The sequence below is a fragment of the Nansenia antarctica genome (genome assembly GCF_963989245.1).
Source record: "Nansenia antarctica genome assembly, chromosome: 7".
Lineage (NCBI taxonomy): Eukaryota > Metazoa > Chordata > Actinopteri > Argentiniformes > Microstomatidae > Nansenia > Nansenia antarctica.
The window spans coordinates 52765997-52786510 of NC_137677.1; the positions used below are offsets into that span (position 1 = coordinate 52765997).

General features: G+C 42.8%; 1 protein-coding gene across 1 annotated transcript; it reads left to right on the forward strand.

The window, feature by feature from the left end:
• The first annotated feature begins 15530 nt into the window (after nt 1-15530).
• rpe (ribulose-5-phosphate-3-epimerase) lies at nt 15531-18201 on the forward strand. Its single transcript, XM_080537302.1, has 6 exons — nt 15531-15673; nt 16499-16578; nt 16716-16855; nt 17128-17262; nt 17571-17657; nt 17776-18201. Exons 1-6 carry the CDS (start codon nt 15552-15554, stop codon nt 17896-17898), a joined length of 687 nt encoding a protein of 228 aa, XP_080393428.1. The 5' UTR covers nt 15531-15551; the 3' UTR covers nt 17899-18201.
• The last annotated feature ends 2313 nt before the right edge of the window (nt 18202-20514 follow it).

Here is a 20514-nt window from a genome sequence, read left to right on the forward strand (position 1 = left end):
TTTAAACAAGCGCAGCCCGTTTTATAAATAATGCTTACGTCTATTTAGAAAAATGTGCTTATGTGCAAGTTAAAGATGACGTTCAAGTAGGCCTACATTTTTGTAAATGAGGCCCCAGCTCTGCCTGGATGAAGGCTGAGGAGGCCGCTGAATTAAACTACACAGACACAGAAACACAAGTTTCACATTAATTTCTTGGTCAGGAGTTTGACTTCACCTCAGGAGAGTCGAAAGGCATCCCACATCTCAACAATGTCTTTTTCTCTAGTTCTCTAGTTCTCTAGTTTTTCTCTAGTTTACCTCTGTGGAACGACAAGCAGGAGCCAAGATGAGGCCCACCATGTCAAACGACCTCTCTCCTCTGACACCAGATGACCTCGACCATCACTGAGTAGATGGCACATTTAGGTCACCACCGTCAGTCAAACCATCAGTCACTCCTCTTTGCAGCTCTGAACTTAACTATGGAAATGTATGACTTATGGAACACTGCTGCTGTCTTTCCTGAAACTCCCGCCCGGAATGTAGGCCTGTTGCCAAGAGGATGATGTGGGTCTCTCCCTGTTTCTCTGACGTAGTTTGATGATGTTATTCAATTGTTTCATATGTTCGTGGCTCTGGGTTGAAACTCATACTCCCAGAGGCGGAGGATAGAATCATCACCCTAATCAGAATGTTTAACATTTTAAACAGTGCACAATGCTGTTTAATCATAATGTCCCACCATTGATGCAACATTATCCAGGTTCCAACTTTCACACACCCCTCAGTAGAGTTGTCATAATAAATAAAAGAGCTGTGATTAGAGCTTGATAGCATGCTACAGAGAATATACAAAGAGAGAACTAATACTCGTGAGTATGTACACAGAGTGAGTATGTACAGTAACAGTATGTGTGCACACATGCGTCCCCCCCCCCCCACACACACACACAGAAATATAGTAGCACCTAAGTAAGTAAAATACATAGAAATGATAGTTTCCCTTTCAGATTCCAGATTTGCTCAGGATGAACTTTCCCTAAACCCCTGCAAAAAACAAAAACACACAGAGAAGAGTGAAAACAATGAATGAGCCAGGGGAAATTCCTGCCAGCGATCCAGGAGTGTCTTAATGCCACAGGAATGTGCTATTAAAATTGACACAAGTGTCATGACAACAGTACCCATGGAGAGACACACAACCCATTGAGCTGTGTTGTTCTTTATGGATGAGCAGCCACATCTATTTATTTTGTTAATCACAAAATTCATATTTCATAATATAATATGATTCTAGCTCAAATACGAAGTTTTTATATGCCACTAGCTCTGTGTGTTTGGACACATGTGGATGTGTTGAGTTCTACCCTGTAACCATCACCCCTAATTGTAAATATCTGACATAAACATATACAGTGAGTGTTTGTGTTTTTTGTGGTCAGTTTCCTTGTTTAGAGAGGTTCCTGGGGGGTATTCCATCAACGTTGCTAAAGGAAACTCCAGGCTTATTTTTAATAACTCTCGCGAGACTTTAGCGACGTTGATGGAATACCCCTCTGGTTTAGAGAGGCTGAAAGCCAAGAGAATACCGTAGCTGTTTTTGCTACTTTAGACTAATCTCAAACTGTGTGGGATGTTCACACACAAACAACAACAACAACAAAAACAAGTATACATATGAATTACATAACCGTCAAAGTGTAAAGGGCATTCAAGGTAATTCAAGGTAACTCATGCATGACTCATATACACACACACACACACACACACACACACACACACACACACACACACACACACACACACACACACACACACACACACACATATACTCCTACACAGGTTTTGGAGAAGAACTCCATAGAGAAAATAACTAGCATTCAATGTAATTAATCATAATATGAATGTAATGACTTCCTCTAAACTTAGGAAGTGCTCTCCGCAATTATGCTGTGATTAATGGAGAGAGTGCGCTTTTTTAATAGCTTATTGCATATTATGAAATCTATGAAACAAAGTAAGTTTCTGTTCCCACAGAACTAACTGCAGAGTCACTTCAGTATTTCCTGTCTGGAACATGATCCTCTTCTTCCATTGCATCAGGTGCGTGGACGGTTGATACGTGAGATGCTATCACTATCCTGGCATTAGCTATCATTTGACTATAGGGAAATCACAATATCTGCCACCAACATACAGTATCTATCACCAACATACAGTATCTATCACCAACATACAGTATCTATCACCAACATAAACAGTATCTACCACCAACATATGGTATATATCACCAACATACAGTATCTACCACCAACATACAGTATCTACCACCAACATACAGTATCTACCACCAACATATACAGTATCTATCACCAACATATACAGTATCTATCACCAACATACAGTATCTATCACCAACATAAACAGTATCTACCACCAACATATGGTATATATCACCAACATACAGTATCTACCACCAACATACAGTATCTACCACCAACATATACAGTATCTATCACCAAAATACAGTATCTATTACCAACATACAGTATCTACCACCAACATAAACAGTATCTATCACCAACATACAGTATATATCACCAACATATACAGTATCTACCACCAACATATACAGTATCTCCCACCAACATATACAGTATCTACCACCAACATATACAGTATCTACCACCAACATAAACAGTATCTATCACCAACATAAACAGTATCTCCCACCAACATACAGTATCTATCACCAACATAAACAGTATCTACCACCAACATACAGTATCTACCACCAACATACAGTATCTATCACCAACATACAGTATCTATCACCAACATACAGTATCTATCACCAACATACAGTATCTACCACCAACACATACAGTATCTACCACCACCTATATGGGCTGTTACAAGTCTTCCTGCTTCACTGCTGTACATTACATAACCCAACACCAAAGGGAACATCCAGAGAACAGGAAACGAGAAGAATACATCTTAAAAACAAAACAAATCATCCCTCAAATCATTTTAGCAGTGTAATGCTGGATGGGATTTCCTGTAGCCAAACGATGAGGCTGGATTAGATAGACTGGTTGAACACTGTTGTGATGTGTCGTCGTATCACATCTCAGTTCCTTCCCATTCATTAGAGTGGTATCTCCTGGGATGTTGCCTCTCCCTTTCCTCTCTGAGTTCTATATCTCAATCCTACTGGGTCAAGGGAGTCCAATGGGAGTCATAATGACCCCCGGTGTCTTATCTCAGTGTCCCTGTGCACCAGCCCACAGGACGAGGGACAGGAAGAAAACGTCCTGGAAGTATCAGGAAGTGGAACTAATTGGACCTTGGTCTTTGATCCAGAGAAGCCTGTAGGAGAAGAGCATCTATCAGATCTACACTCTCTCTCATGTGGTGACATCCACATATTTGCCTGTGATGTCAGACATAATGACTCCTCTCCTCTTAACCTCAACATCTGATGGGTTGCAGTGGTTGCATATTGAACATCTGTTGATGATCTGGGGTGATTTCAGTTCCTTACATAGTAAGACCTGAGGAAAGAAGCAATAATAATGAAGTCCATTATTAGCTGTTATGCGAGTTGGCTATTTGCCAGATTCCTCTGGCAGCCTGCTCACTGCTGTCAGGCCCAGCCAAAACCTCAAACTTTTCCCATGCCCAACAAAAACAAATCAGCAAAGTCAATATTAGCCTTTTATACTGCCAACCAGCAGGAGGAAAAGCAGAATAAAAGGAGTGAAAATACCTCACAGGATATCTAAAGGCTGAATGAAAACCAGTTAGACACTTGGGCTGCCGTCGCAATAGAACGTGTGTTTGTCGAGTACTCTTGCAGTATGGTCTGTGGGTCTCCCGAGGGCTATAACCCATCATCGCACTGCTGCACTGACTTCCCTCCATTCTCTGGTTAATTGGACACTGGGAGCTATTGTCAAGATGTGTGCGAAGGGGCCTGAAGGCCTCGCCATGGGCTTCTCTACCGTAACAACCGATTTCCTCTGATAACAGCGGCCTCACAGTCGCGGCCCTGGTGATGTTTCCATCAGACAGGCCAAGAGAGCGTATAGTACTTTATCTATACAGCGTGCAGTCCTAGATAAGCATCCTCTCTTTCCTCCCGACACACACACACACACACACACACACACACACACACACACACACACGCATGCACACACACGCATACACACACTTCTCCAAGTGGCCATGTGTGTGTGTCAAGGCAGCACTTTTCTTTCATTCTAGCAGTTGAATAAGGTGTGTGTGTGTTCTAACATCAGTTCTAACGAGATCTCATTGCATGTCTGAGAGAGTTTGGGTAGTCGGCTGCGGGAGAGCATTTTACCACCTCTAAACTAGAGACAGCTGCTGTTGTACCCTGGGGCGGGCGGCCCACATATGCAGAGTGCAACTTTAGACATAAAGAAACATATCGCTCATAAGAACCTGAATTCTATAGGCTCATAGCCTGGTTTCTATATATTAAAACCAGGCTATGAGTGTCTGCGTACTGGGGCTCAGAGAGAGAGAGCTGTGTGGGACAGTTGTATTGGCTGTAGTATGTCCGTGCTTGGTGTAGCTGTGGGAGCTAGAGGAGTTGGCAGTCTCCTGCTCCTCTCCCAAGAGTGCGGTATTGGTCAAATCCTTCCTGGAGACGATAAGAGTCCAACCTCAGGGACAGGAAAAAAGAATGTCATGGCAAGTTAGAGTGTGTATGTGTGTGGTGTTTGTGTGTGTGTGTGTGTGTGTGTGTGCACTGTTAGTATTTATGTCCTTTAGAATTGTACATGTATGTGGACATAAATAAAGCATTTAAAATGTGTGTGTGTGTGTGTGTGTGCGTGTGTGTATGTCTGTGTGTGTGTCTGTGTGTGTGTGTACACAGAAAGAGAACGTTATTGAATTTAAATGTTTACTGTGTTAACAACTTGTTCATCAGGCCAGAGTCTTATAGAAACACTTAGTATAAAAGTTAGCTTGGCTTGTGCATTACTACACCCATACAATAGGTGACCCAATAGCCTGTATGACATACTTACAGAACAGTCAACATCCAGATTGACTGACCCCTAACATTGAGGCTGTTATGAATTGTCACCTAAGGGAGTCATTTGCTAATGTTGTTAAACCCTCCAGAGCTCACCACAGTGGGTCTCACAGCTGGGTAGGACACCAGATGGAGCTGGGAATCCATAGGGTTGTCATGTGTACGTCCACAGTCATACTTTATTTCCCTGGATGTGTTATATTCTCAGCACTTGTGTTTCAGAGAGGAGCTTAACACAGGATCAAGCCCCCATGCCTTTGAGTTCAACCTGCAGAAAGGTAAATAAATACCTAGCACCCTTTGAAGTGTCTGTAGAGAGGCAGAGGTCTCTCAGATGTCTCTATGGTTGATCAGGACTGCGTGCGTGCGTGTGTGTGTGTGTGTGTGTGTGTGTGTGTATGTGTGTGTGTGTGTGTGTGTATGTGCTTGCGTGTGTGCATGTGTGTGTGTCTGAGAGAGAGAGTCTGTGAAGGGTATGAGCTTAATGAGACCACAGATCGAGAAATGATCACACTGTCTGATACAGACATAGGAAGGAATGGAAATTGAGCTTTGAGTGTAGGCAATGAGCCTCTCTCCAGTCGTCTGACCTTTAAGAGAGATTTTATGAGCCCTAGACGTTCCATAACCAACCTCCCTGTATTCTGAGCACACACTGTGAGTGTAATATGAAGACTGCCCCACTGAGCTATTCAGCAGATTCCTTTCATCGTTATGAAAATCCCATTTTAAATATTAAAGGTTAATTCAATTTGGATTAACAGTTTATTAAATCAAGGGGTTATTTCATATGCATGGATAATCCTTCAGGGCTTGAAATGTTCTGTACAGTACTTGAGGAAAAAGTCCATTAAAACTGTAAATGCCAGGTTCAAAAGATTGATTTTTTTATGGTCTATAAACTTAGCTCACCCTAGCTAACCCTGATAACCCTCCACTGTCTAAAGCTGTCTGAGCTGAGGGACACAAGAACAGTGGTGAATTAGCATGACTGATACAGGCTGCTTCTTTCTTATTATATACAGTGACATGTCTATTGGGAACAGCCAGAGTCTTTGCCACAATCCTCTCCCTTTCTGCATCTTTTTAAAGTACACATTCCAGTAGTGAAAGAGAAGTGTTATGACTAGCGGAATGGTCCATTTCTCCCAGGAAGGGTTTTACATACATAGGGATTACACGCTGGCCACCAAGGTCCTGTGAAGTGGGTTCCAGTCATGGCAGTTTAAGCTGGAACACTAATGCTTTGGTCACATTCAAAGAAATACTGCAACTCATGTCATGACACAGCCTATGACTCGGTCATGATTTAAGGTTCTCATGATGACCACTGAGTAAATAGTCTTAAGTGAGACAGGGACAGCTATATTTGGGTTACGGCAGGGAGACAACTCAATTGTGGTGAATTTATGCATCTGAGGAGTTGTGTATTTTGGAGATAAGGGCTCAAAGAAGAAAGCCAAAACAATCACTGACAGCCTAAGAACCACAGAAGGGAACAAATGTTCTAGCCCTCTCCCTCTCTCTCTCTTCTTCCCTGCTCTTTTCCTCTCCATTCCTCTCCTCCCAACAGCTCTATAGGATGTAGTAACACCCCTTACACACACACCACCCCGCTTATACAATACTTCCCATCCTCACAGATATCCCCTCAACAAAAACGTGCCTAATGATAATCTCCCTAACGAGAGTCCTCCCTAATGAGGGTATCCCTAACGAGCATGGTTCTAATGAGAGGGCATACCAGTGCAGTCCTCATCAGCACCGCAGACAGGAAGACAAACATGATCAATCATGCAATCGGGGGGGGGGGGGGGGGATGTTCCAGCACCCAACCCCACCCCACCCTTCCCATCCCCTTCCCTCTCTGGACCCCCAACAAGGGTGACACAAAGCAGAGGAAGGGAGAGGCCAGAAGGACACATGCTCCTCTATCCTCCATACTCCTCTCACAAGGACCACATCAGTCTGAAGCTGTTTGCTCAGGGGCCTAGAATCAACCACAGCCGGAAACCAGGGAGGACACACTGACCTGACGCTACAGTACAGTACAGAGGAAGTACTCTATGGTATAAAAGACTGTTTATCACAATCAACCACCGTCCAGGAAGCTAAATAAAGAGTACAGTCCCGGGACCTGTTCCTGTGTAGAATGACTCAGGTCATAGGTGAGGTTGACCCTGCCCTGTCCTGTAGTGTATCCAGTCTGGCTACATCCTGCACTCTATACTGTACGTACAGTATACATCTTCACATTTAGAACACTTGGAGGAGATCTGACAGTTACATTTTTAAATGTATTTATCCTTTATTTATACAGGGTATCTTTCAAAAAATATATCATCTAAACACATCATGATTGTTGAGACTGTTTTTGCAGACAACAATCATTCATAACAGCAGCAATCCTCCACCAAGAAATTGGCAATCAAGTTCCTGAAATGGCATCAAGTCTCAATGTATCCTGCAGTCCTGCAGTGTATCCTGCAATTTCACACCACAGGCAATGCAGTGGTTTCACAGGCATTATACTGTAGTACTATATGTACATTGATAGGAAACCTCTCTTTACAGGTTAAGAATTATTCGAAGTCATGACCGTTTTTTAAAAAAATAAAAAAACATGTTTGATCATGAACAATATTAGATTTCCTATCAGCTAATCTAACTAGTTTTCCATCCGTTCATACAAGGGAGGTCCTCTATTGTGGGAGGTCTGTTGTCAGTCAAACTCCAGCAATGTTGTTTCAGGCTTCACATTTGGAATGGGTCTTGCATTGATATGCCAGCTGACATGAATTAATAGCTCATAAACATTGTGCATTAGAAGAGTGTAAAACCAGTTCAAACACATGTGACACACATGCTGCTGGTTAGCCCTTAATTAGCCACCTGTAGCATGCAAATATAAACCCTTAAAAAAAAAAGTCTTTAAAAAAAAAAGTGCTGATGCAACTACTGCTACCTCCATGTTTGAAATAAGCACTGAGACCTCAGGGGGACACCATGAGGTGAAGAAACATGTACGCTTGTAAAATAGACATTGACCTAGAAAATGTGCATACATGTACAGTATATCTCTGAAATGTGTTCTTTGAACCTCATGATTGCACTGTTTTGAAGCTCACTGCTTTGAAAGAACCATAATCAGAGCAATACTTCAATCCAATGAACTACACACTGAACTTGGCATGGGAGCAAGGGATTGATCAGGTTTAGACATTTATTAATACCAGAGACCTTTTCATTTCTTCACGCTTTGTCGTAAAAAGGAAGTTCTTTCACTTTGTCTGGACAAAATGACATAGAAGCAAGAGTGCATTTAAAGAGGCATCCTTGATAGTCAGCTAATTAAGACAATGTACACTGTAACTATATAAACCATGCATCAAAGACCCTAGCGGACCCTAGGGCTTTTTTAATGAGTTAGACTAGTAAGTAAGTAAGTAAGTAAGTAAGTAAAGCTTTATTTATATAGCGCCTTTCGTACATGAAATGCAACTCAAAGCGCTACATCCACATGTTAACCCCAGTTCATCATAGGGCCTGTTCTGACTGCTGTGAGGCAATAGGCTGGAATGGGGCAGGTCCCAATCAGATTCCTGCCCTATCAGCAAGATAATACCTTATAACATATCACTTACACGTACATCAATCTGCCTCCTAGTCCTTTCAAAACTGCAATGTGGAACTAACGAGGTCCTAAGGACAGGCGTCAGTGATCAGAATGAAATCAGGCCTCTAGCCAGAGGCAGGGATATCTTGGCAGTGTGAAGGGCTTTAAACACTGCCTTCAGAGACTATGATGGAGGTTTGGCCAGAAGAGAGCAGTGTGGCTGGACAGAGGGTTGGAAAACGGACTCCACCTAAACTGATGGTAAACATAATACATTCCTGAGCTGGTCCCTCCAGGGGAAAACAAACTAATGAAACAAGGACTTTTATGAGGACAACGAGGCCCCTGCTGTTGACTAAGATGGTGTTTCAGTGTTGTTCATGATGCAGTAAAGCTGTTTACAGTAAGGGTAAAAGAATGTGCCTGAGTCTGAGTTACAGTAAAATGTCTGACCCTTATTAAAAGTAAAATGACTGTATGTTCTTTTTTTTTGTGACATTAATGGACAATCCAGTCTATGGTTCAGTTCTTACCAATACAACCTCCAATGACACCTTATGCCAAGTAATATTGACCCTCTTAACCCGATGCATAGAGGATACATTGATCATGCATAATATGTCAGATAGATATTGTGTCCATGACTGCCCTAACTGGACTCAAATGGTTCAAAATGGTACAAATGGTTGTGATGTAATACTGTGGTAATTCTTAAGATGGCACTTGCCTGATGGTTTAGACTGAGTGATGATAGGGATACAGCCCATAAGTGTGTTTGGACAGACAGACATGTAAAACAAACACAGTAGAAATGTATCAGTCACAGTCCTGCAGAAGGCCTGTGTAAGTGTATCTATGGTGAGCCTGTCATATCCTAAAGCTTTACAGCCCTCCCTTAGGGACTCGTATTCAAGGCTCCTACTCACTGTGACAACCACTTACACTAACTCAAGCTAACGTGAGAATAACATATCGCCTTCCTATGTCGGGGGTACCGATCCCACCACAGGCCACCAATATATCTGAGGTGGTAATGTGACACAGCCCAGATTCATAAATGTCAAAATTGGTGTTTACCCTCGCCTGCTAGGATGTGACTTGGCCTGAAGTAGGACCAGAACCACAGAAAATGCTCCACTGGAATTCTTCTGATTCTTGTAAATCATCATAACTGGAGGTTGGACTGCCAAATGAACTCTATCCAAGATGATGAACAACTGCAAACCAAGCCTCTGACCATAGGGAATAGAGAGAAAATAATTTTAGACTTAGTGTGTGTGTGTGTGTGTGTGTGTGTGTTATTTTTTGTTTCTAGAGGTTTATCAACTAGCGCAGAGAAAGATCCTCATTAGGCTCAGGAGGTTTAAAACCGAAGAGAAATAGAACTTAGGAAAGGACCATTATCATTACATCCAGAATATTTTATATTTTGTTATTTACAAATGTACATTTCTTTTGTGAATTTAAGGCTAAATAGTGGAAAAGTGGGCTCATCCGTAATCAGACTTAGCTGAGGTGCTGGAGCTGAAGAGTATCAAATGGGATGAAAAGAAGCAGAATCCGCACACTCGAAACTCTGCAAAAATCAATGTTTTATTGCCAGCTTTCTGTCTTTCATAGACCTTCTTCAGACGAGACTGTGAATTTAAGCTACAATAATTATGTGGCATAATGTTTCAGATATCAGGCTGTAGTGTGCACATTCATTTTTGTGTTTGTAGCTCCAAGACGTCCCTGCAGAGGGCGCCTGTGAGAGACCCCCTGAAGGTCTTCTTTGGGGTGACAGTGGACACCGTTATCCAGGCCCTGGGTCACGACACGTCTTCCTCACCTGAACTGACCAGAGCTCTGGTGGGGGAAACGCTCAGCCAGCTGAACTCAGCCTTCTCGGTGGTCGTGGCCTACACCCCCTCTGGAAGGTCGTCCCCAGTGATGACCGAGAGGAAGAACGCCTTGCCAGCCACCGAGGAGATGGTGCGCGTGATCTCTGGCACTCTCCAGGCGTTCGGAGTCACCGGACAGGTTCCCTCAGCGGTCGGTGATAAGATTCTTGCTCCTTTGACAGGTGAGGTAATGGCCGCCATTGTTGAGACCATGGAGGGCTGCACGGAGACAGTGGGAGGGGGACAGGACACGGCGGAAATGCTCAGGGAGGTGGCACTGAAGATACAGATGCTCTCCCAAAGCGACGACCGAGATGGCTCATGTCAGGGAGGCTCACATCCCTCAGAAGAGACCAGAATTACCCCCTGTGATTCTGGACCCTCTGAGGATATGGTGAGCCAGAATGATCTGGCCATCATAGGAAGTGAGGAGTTCCACACACAAGCCTCAAGAGCTGTCAGTGGGATTCTTCTGAGAAGAAGTGGATCATCTGCCCAAAATTATTGTGCGAACAGGCTCGGATCAAAAAGCCTCCTCCTCCTCCAGTGTCTCCTCCAGCCGCAGAAGCTCCATGGTCTCTGAGAGCAGGTCACAGGTCTACGAACAGACTGTGAACCTGTTCACGAAGGCCCTGGTCCAGCAGGTCATGGTCTGTCTGGTGGGCGCCAGAGTAGCGTGAAGGTGAGTGGCTCTCTAGAGTCAGGGTCTGTTAGCAGGTGTGTGTCGCCGACCGGGTCTGAGGCTGAGGCTGAGGCGGCCCAGGCTGAGCCCAAAGAAAAGAAGAGGTCCAGGTTCCTCACGTTCCCCTCTAAGCTCAGCCAGCTCACGGCCGGCTTCAAGGTGAAACAGATTTGACTATACTTTATACATTCCTGTCTCTCTGTAAACAGACCGTTCAATGTTATCTGTCATCTATATCCACAATCTCCTCTCATTTGAGTAGTTATGGTGTTTTACCAATTCAGGTACACATGTTACTTTGTTTTGTAATACTTGTTTCTTTCACAGAGCTCCAAGAAGAGTAAGAGGAAGGACAAGCCCGGCCCCAGAGGAAGAACAGGAGCCCAAGGCTGAAGGCTGCTTCTGTAAGTCTGCTGATAGGAAGATCCTTCTGCTGTAGGATTGATACTGCATGAATCAGCTAATCCTCAACATTACTACAAGCGTCAATTCACTATGAGACAAAATGTTATCCTTGAAAAACCATGAATTCTGTGTTAAGTTAATGTCTCTCTCTCTCTCTCTCTCTCTCTCTCTCTCTCTCCTCCTCTCTCCCTCTCCTCCTTCGTCTCTAGCGGCCGTCTTCAAGAGGATGGCATCAGCTGTCAGCAAGGGCCTGTGTATGCCCTTCAAGAAGGCCTCAAGGAAGACTCAGTGATTTAGTGAATGATTCACTAAATGTGTTTCTGCATTCAGTCCATTGTATCCCTTGTATTTTGTCATTTCACAGTTGGATTTAATCATCCACATTACCAGAGTGATTCATTGACACCGAATAGGAAATACTCCTACATTTGCTGCTTAAAGCCACCAGAGGGTGTTACCACTACACCATTGTGTGGGTCTATGAATATAATTTCATGTCTTTCTACCAGCATATTTTAGTAGGAGATGGCAATTAGAGCATATTAAGGCCTACATGTCTTAATAACCAGGGTTCCCTTTAAGGGTGAAACATAGAGCATTTACCATTACTCACTGATAGGTAGCAGTAGATCCATTCTGACCCTGCTCCAGTGAGCCTCACACTACCATACCATTAGTACATAGGTCTGAACCACACCCAAGTATTTTGTTTATCTCTGTGCCTTAAGTCACACAGGATGTATGCGGTGTGAGATGAGGTAACATATTAGCATTGAACAGTCTAAACAGGCCAAGATAACACACTGTAAGAATATAAAGGTTTATGAGGAGAAGCATATGGAGAAATGTGCAATGTTTGTGTTTAACACAACAGAAAAGTGTATTTGTATCATGTACATGTATCTAGGTTTCCAATTATTGTGCAACCAGTGAAATAAGAGTCAGTTTACAGTCGCTTTGATGGCATGTTTGTGATTCAGACGAGGTAACATCAGACAGCACGCTGCTCCATAGTTTCCTGCTCTGGGTGGATGGTTTCCAGTAACTTCTTAGTGAGCTTTCAGACCTGCAAGACAGACGGTTTTTGTTTAGATTTTTATGTTCCGCGACGCATTCATTATAAATCACAATTCACATCGTAGTCTCTGTAACAGTTATGCAAATTAAATATTTAAATCCCAAACTATTTATACTTAATATTTATACATGATATATTATTATTATTATTATTATTATTATTATGTCTGAGGCGTCAAAGGTTCAAACACGCTGTGGACTAGTCTGCCCCCTGGTGGCTGCTTTAGGAAACTAAAGCCAACATGAACATGAATACTAGACTAGACACTGCAGGGACAATTCCTGTGGAAATTGTGAAGTGTGCTTGCCCCCAGACAGGGTTGTTCAGCCAATGAACTCTATCCAAGATGATGAACAACTGCAAACCAAGCCTCTGACCATAGGGAATAGAGAGAAAGTTATTTTAGACTTAGTGTATGTGTGTGTGTGTGTGTGTGTGTGTGTGTGTGTGTGTGTGTGTGTGTCACACAAGGTCCTCTGAGTTCACGGATATGCCATTGGACCCAGTTCAGAACAGAAGTGAGCTCTAAAAGTAGTGCATGGGCGCTGGGACCATATATAGTACTGAGAAAGGTATGCACTCACTGCAATGTAAGTGGCTTTGGATAAAAATGGCATATTATTATTGTTATATATTGAGGCTTACAATACATGTACCATGTGTAACCTACTACAATACCCTATATTATCAATGACAGTAACAGTACACCACTGTCTGTACATGTGATTTAGACAAGTCACTTCAGTAGTGGACAGATACTAGTAGGGTAAAGATGTTCCACTAGGAGCCGGTGGCTTATTTACTGTAATTCAGTATGACCTGTAGGCATGGGCGTCAGCAGCTTTTTGAATGTGGGGGGGACACTTATTTTTCGGGGGGTCTGGGGGTCCCCCCCCCCCGAAATTTTTAAAATAGTAGATTCAATTTCCTGCATTCTGGTGCGTTTTACACCCAAAATAATCTCCCTCTTTCTTTGTTTTTCCTTGGAGCTGGCATGGTCTGCAATTACTGACTACTATTATGTTTTGGTTTAACTCACAGAGGCCTGACACTGACACGTGGCACTTTTTAGGTACTTTATTAAATATGAAGATTAAAAAAGAATCAAAGAGTGAATTAGAAAAGAATGAGGTAACTTTGAGTCAACAAATTGAATAAAAAGTTATGAGGAAACATAAAATATGTACCTAGGCTACTCAGAGCCTATTACAATCAAACTTAGCCCTCTTCAGTGCATTGCAGAACATACAACTATAACAAACAAACAAAATCAAAGAGTGAATTAGAGCTGTCTCCACTGCCCCTGCCTGCTGCCCCTGCCTCTGACTCACTCTCATTCTCAACCACCTATATCAGGAGAAATGGGGATGCATTGAGCACTTGTTCATATTGTTTTTCTCTAATAGAACATTTGACATAGAAATACAATCATCAATACAAAAAATACAATCACAAGCATTTTAGAAATAGAAAAATAAATGGAACAGGTGTTTTCTTCTTATTTTTTAACCCTAGCTCAAGCAATCAGATGCAAAATTGATTCTTTGGGTGGGTGCAATGGCCAAATTAAATTGTGCAAATGCTCAGGGCAATGAACACGGGCAGGAGATGCAATAATGACAGGACAGGTAAGCACTGTGAGGTGTTTGTCGCCATTCTGTGCTTTTGATGACATTTCGCCTGTGTCTGTTCTGCATTTAAACATGTCTAACCGCACTAGTAATGCCTAACAAAACTGCTAGTGCCATATAGCTGATCTAGCTTGTATTTGGTTGCTAGTAGGCTATGCTAATTCTATTGCTAATACAGAGAATGTCTCATAAGGTGCTAACATTCTTATCAGAAAAGCTGGCTGTGTTTGACCTTGGGAGAACGCAATGTTGCTGTTTGGCCACTCACGGGAAAACTTGGATGACTTTGACTTACTTTTCTCTTCTTAGAATTTTTTTTCCTTATATCCATCTTGGTGGATGATCTAAATATCGTCTTGCCTCAGTCTGAATGTTTTGAATCTGCGTGCGTGTCTGATTCTGCTGCTGCCGTGTTAAAAACAGAAGTAAAACGCGGAGTGGACTTCTGGATATGGGCAATCCCCTACTCATAAAGTGGAACGGATTTGATTGTGAAGCAATGAAAATAACGCTGACCAGTCATGCAACATATTTTTGATGGCAAATGTGGGGGGGTCCAAACGACCTTGTTTCAAAGGTGGGGGGGACACGTCCCCCCCCAAATATATGGTGGTGACGCCCATGCCTGTAGGGCACTACGCTATCTAGCGGTCACTCAATGAACAGCAACTCGTGAGCTTAGAATTATAAGGTTCTATCTCCGTTTAGGGCAGTTCAGAGATATTGAGCGTCAAAGTTTTGACATTCCATTATGTTTTGTGAGATGGAACCTTTGTATTTTTATTAATTACTAACTCAAAAATGTCAACATTTTAAAAATAACACCACACAGGCATTAATACACACATAATGGATCAGATTATGTAAAAAACAACAACAAAAATGGAGATAGAACCTTATAATTCTAACGTCACGAAGTCACTTCAGTAGTGGACAGATAGATACTAGTAGGTAAAGATGTTCCACTAGGAGCCGGTGGCTTATTTACTGTAATTCAGTATGACCTGTAGGGCCCTACGCCATCTAGCGGTCACTCAATGAACAGCATTCATGGGCTGATCTTTCTAGGTTCTGTGTTGGGTTGAGACCTTTATTTTGAAACCAGTGTTGAATGCGGAAGTGTGCGCGTCTACATGACTTTTAGAACGGCTGTCTACTAGGTAACCGTGTGAGAGACAGAGCAAAGAGAGCAGTAGCAGCATGGCTTACAACGCGAAGATCGGCCCGTCCATCCTGAGCAGTGACCTGGCCTGCCTGGGCAGCGAGTGCGTGCGGATGATGGAGTGCGGGGCGGACTACCTGCACCTGGACGTGATGGATGGGTGAGGAGCGAAGACAGATGATGCCCTGACATGACATGTTGCATGCTATATTGCTAAGTTAGCTTACTAGACTAGAATGTGCATTGAGTTTCACTAGCCGTGTTTAGCTTAGCCTGTAGCTGGCTAATATTTTTTTTGCTTGAATTCAGGCAGGCAAGGCTAAAGATGCAGTGGATCACGATGCACGGGGCTTATGAATGAATGAATGAATGAATGGTCTTTATTGTCATTAATATAGTACAGGTACCATACAACGAAATTTAGGAGGGGGGGCTCCCCTGGTGCTAGGAAACAAATACTAAAAACAAGAAGGGAAAAGAGCTGGTTTACATAAATAAAGGCTATATACACTAACTATCCACTATACTATACTATACAAATAAAACACTGTGCTGTACTCTATGCTATGCTATAAATATCCTAACATTTCCTATCTCTGAACCTTATGTACACAAGGGTTGTCATATTGCACATATTATTATTATTGCACATTCATTTAAAGTGTCGCAGTTTGCAGGTTTTGAAATGTTCACAGTTGTGTTTCAATATTGCACTTACGATTACAATTATCTCGGCTATGTCAACACAGCAGATCGAAAAAATTGCACAACATTTTGCAACCCTCCAATGTTTTCAACATCTTCCTCTGTTTACTTCTGTTTTTATCATGCATGTTAAACTCAACTACTTTGCACAAGTAGCAAATGGCTCAATCAGTTTCATGTGGCATGGTGGGATGGATAACACTGCTGGGAAGAATTCCCCTGATTGAATTCCTCTATATGATTATGTCTAATCATTTGTTTCCCTTTCCCCCCCCTGAAGACATTTTGTCCCCAACATCACGTTCGGCCACCCCATGGTGGAATGTCTGAGGAACTCGGTGGGTCCAAACCCTTTCTTCGGTGAGTGAACAACAGTCACCCCAGCTACACCCCCTACAATACTAAGCCTATTGATTATTACTCTCGCCTCCTGAGCCACAACACAACATGTTAGTTGTGTGTATGTGCACACGTGTTTGTGTGTGTTCGTCATACAGACATGCACATGATGGTATCCAGACCGGAACAGTGGGTCAAACCCATGGCTGCGGCAGGAGCCAATCAGTACACATTCCATCTAGAGGCCACGACCAACCCAGGAAACCTCATCAAGGAGATCAGAGAGAGTGGCATGAAGGTGAGACAGAGGAGGGAGGTGGTGGATAGTCAGAGAAAGGCAGCGAGAGATATAGGTGCTAAACATAATGAAAGGGAGAGAAACGTCACTTGGTCTGTACAGCAGATGTTACATAGTCATTAGTATCTGGCTGCTTGGGGGCCTAAACAAACAGTTCAGCGAGCGATATACAGATTCACATACGTATCACTGTGATTTTATGTGCATTTGCAGGCATTTTCGTGTGTCTGTGTGTGTTCATGTGTGTGTGTGTTTATGTGTGTGTGCTGTAGGTGGGTGTTGCCATAAAGCCTGGAACCACAGTAGAGGAACTGGCCCCGTGGGCTGGCCAGGTGGATATGGCCCTGGTCATGACTGTGGAACCAGGCTTTGGAGGACAGACGTTCATGCATGACATGATGTCTAAGGTAGTGTGTGTGTGTGTGTGTGTGTGTGTGTTTTATCTGCATAGTTTGTGTCTTGTCTTCAGGTCTTCTTTGTCTCTAATCTGTGCCTGAATAGAGAAAGTACACTATGTACACTGCATTACTCACAAGGTCACGCATTTTTACTTGAATGCAGACGTTTGTCATTGTGTTATCTAGGTATGAATGAGACACATGTTGCCAGTGATGTGATACATGTACATTGTAGTGCATAAATCACTGTTTCTTTCTGATGTTTCTTACTGACTGTGTGTGTGTGTGTGTGTGTGTGTGTGTGTGTGTGTTCCCAGGTGAGCTGGCTGCGGTGTCAATTCCCCTCATTGGACATTGAGGTGGACGGGGGCGTGGGTCCTGACACCATCCACAAGTGTGCTGAGGTGAGGAGACCACACACACGCACACACACATAATATGTACCGTACGTATTATACAGCCCATCCCAATCAGCTGACCATTAGGTTTAATTGTTTGTTTGTGTGTGTGTGTGACCCATAGGCGGGTGCGAACATGATTGTATCGGGCAGTGCAGTATTGAGCAGTGAAGACCCTCGCTCTGTGATCGCTCTGCTGCGCACTGTCGTTGCAGAGGCCATCCAGAAACGCTCACTTGACCGCTGACACAAATAACCTGGAGATCCCCATGGAAACGCCCCCACACTGGGTTGTCATAGTAACACTCTCACGCCAACCAGAGGGACAGTCAATTGACATTTCTGTGTGGGGTCAGGTGTGGAGGGGAGGTGGGGGAGGGGATATGGGACGGGGTGCTCCATTAAGGGATCTGCACTGTCTCAGAGAAGCTTATACCCCTGCCTTGCATACCCCAGACCATCAGATCCAACCCCCACACCACCCTGCCACCGTCACCACTTCAACAGAATGGTATACCCTCAGACCTTGTGAATAATCAACATGTACAGACGGTGGAACAGTGGCTACATTGATTTCATACAATACCGGTTAACATTCCTGAATATTTTTTTGAATACTGTAATGTTGAGTGAATGATCATGGAATATGAAATAAAATGAGTAAAGAAACTCTGTTTCTTGTCTCTGTTATCCGTTTGCTAGTGCTGTAATGATAGCGGGTGGGGTAAGTGTGATGTTTTTTGAACAGTTGTAATTAATAATTTGTCACTACCCCGTGTGTCTCTTCCTCACACTGTCTCATGATAAGGAATTATTTTCCTTATAGCTTTTTTCGTGTTAGACACTAGATGGCGAGCTTGGCCATAGTATTTCATGCGGGGTTTTTAATTAGTTTTCACATACACTAAATGTACACTTTATTAGGAAAACCTGTGCGCCTTCTCATTCATGCAATGTGCAATGTTGGAATGCAGTGGGGAATGTTTTCCGACCATGTCCAATTGAATGCCACCATGTGCATCGCTTCATGGCCACAGTTTACCCATCTCCTAATGGCTGCTTCCAGCTGAGCATCATAATAATGCACCATGTCACAAAGCAAAAGTTGTCTCAAACTGGTTTCATGAACATGACAATGAGTTCAGTGTTCTTCAGTGGCCTTCCCAGAATGTGGTAGAACGGCAGATTCACAGCTTGAAAGTGCACCTGAAAAATCTGTGGGAATGACTAGATGCAATCACAGAGAATCACCAGAATCTCAAAGGAATATTTCCATCTTGTGGAATCAATGCCACAAATAATTGAGGCTGTTTTGAGAGCAAAGGGAGGCTCTACCCAGTGTTATTATAGTGTTATAGTGTGTTAAGTGTATATCCTATATTATTTTTAGAGGATAATGTTGTTGTTGTCGTAGTTTTTTTCACAAAAGTAGTTTTTCCAGAAGGGAGAGGACTGTATGATTTTGCAAGACAACTCAGTCAGAATGTATCACCTCAGGTAAACCTGAACGAGACATTATTAGTCTAGTGACCTCATCTCAAACATAATAAAATCAATTTATGCTTAAATAATTCATAGTCAAAATTCATTTATGCTTGTATAATGTGTGAGACAAGAAATTAAACTACATAGAATTTGAACATGTTCTCTTGCTACAAGAACAATTGTTGCTATTATATAAGCCAGTTACTGGTATTGCAGAGCCCTCTACCTGAGGCAGAAAGAGATGGGTCATCTCTACATCTCTATCTCTCATATCTCTACGCCTGGTGGAACAAACCCATTGTCAATGAGAATCACTCATGACATAGCCTACTTTAGCCGCAAGCAAGCAGCTTTGTCCTCAATAATGCAACACATGTCTGGGAGGCAATTCACATTCACTGAAATATTGATGTAAAAAATCTGTATTTCCATTTCATGTGAGACTGATTCCCGATCTGTCACAAGGGCTTTTTACGAACTTAATAGCCCTGCAGCTTTGAAGATGAAGGAGGGTGTTGCATCTGTTTGTGGGACGTAGAGATTGATATGGATGTGTGGTGGGGTCTCCTGTGTATGATTCCTCTCCTAACTGAACATGACAGGGTTTTCCGACAGCTATATCATTATGACATCTCAATGACTGGAGCGACATCAGAAGACATGATATCTCTAAGGGAATTGTTTGCACATGTTATTCTCCATATTTAATTTCATTCTTTCATATAAACAGTCTATAGACTATAATGTACTATACGTTTCCATTTGGCTTACACTTTATTTCAAGGAGATGAGTACAGACCAATGCACACCACTGGTCTGCACTACTGCACTACTGTGCAATGCAAGGGAAACATACTTTGAGGGATTGAGAGGAGAACACTGGTGTTGGTAGACCTCTGGAACTCAAAACACTCTCAAAGACACACACACGCACACTCAAGCACACAAACACTTACACACTGGTCCACTCACATCATCAACACATGCCGATTTAGACAAACAACACGCCGACTTGTAATCAATCCTACATAAAAGGAATGTTGAAGTTATAACACTGGTGCCATGGCAACCATATCCAGAGATGCTGACATTTGCTGTGAAAGCTGTGATTATATGGAGAGAAAAAAGAGAGAGCGAGAGACAGACGGACAGAGAGATTATGTAGCATGTGTTGGAGCTACATTATCACGTGTCCTCTCCTCTTCACACCTTCTGTCACATGTTTGTATTTTGCAGTATATACAGTACATAGGCACTCAAAGGAGATCACTCTCCTTATCTCTCTCTCTCTCTTTCTCTCTCTCTCTCTTTCACACACACACCCCACACACACAGACACGCAGGTAATTATAACTCCAGTAGCATATAGAGAGACACT

What these genes read in the sequence shown, in the direction of transcription:
- rpe (XM_080537302.1), top strand. Translation starts at nt 15,552, where the DNA reads ATGGCTTACAACGCGAAGATCGGCCCGTCCATCCTGAGCAGTGACCTG. An exon ending in CACCTGGACGTGATGGATGG is followed by an intron (nt 15,674 to 16,498) that starts GTGAGGAGCGAA and finishes CCCCCCCTGAAG; the next exon opens with ACATTTTGTCCCCAACATCA. An exon ending in TCAGAGAGAGTGGCATGAAG is followed by an intron (nt 16,856 to 17,127) that starts GTGAGACAGAGG and finishes TGTGTGCTGTAG; the next exon opens with GTGGGTGTTGCCATAAAGCC.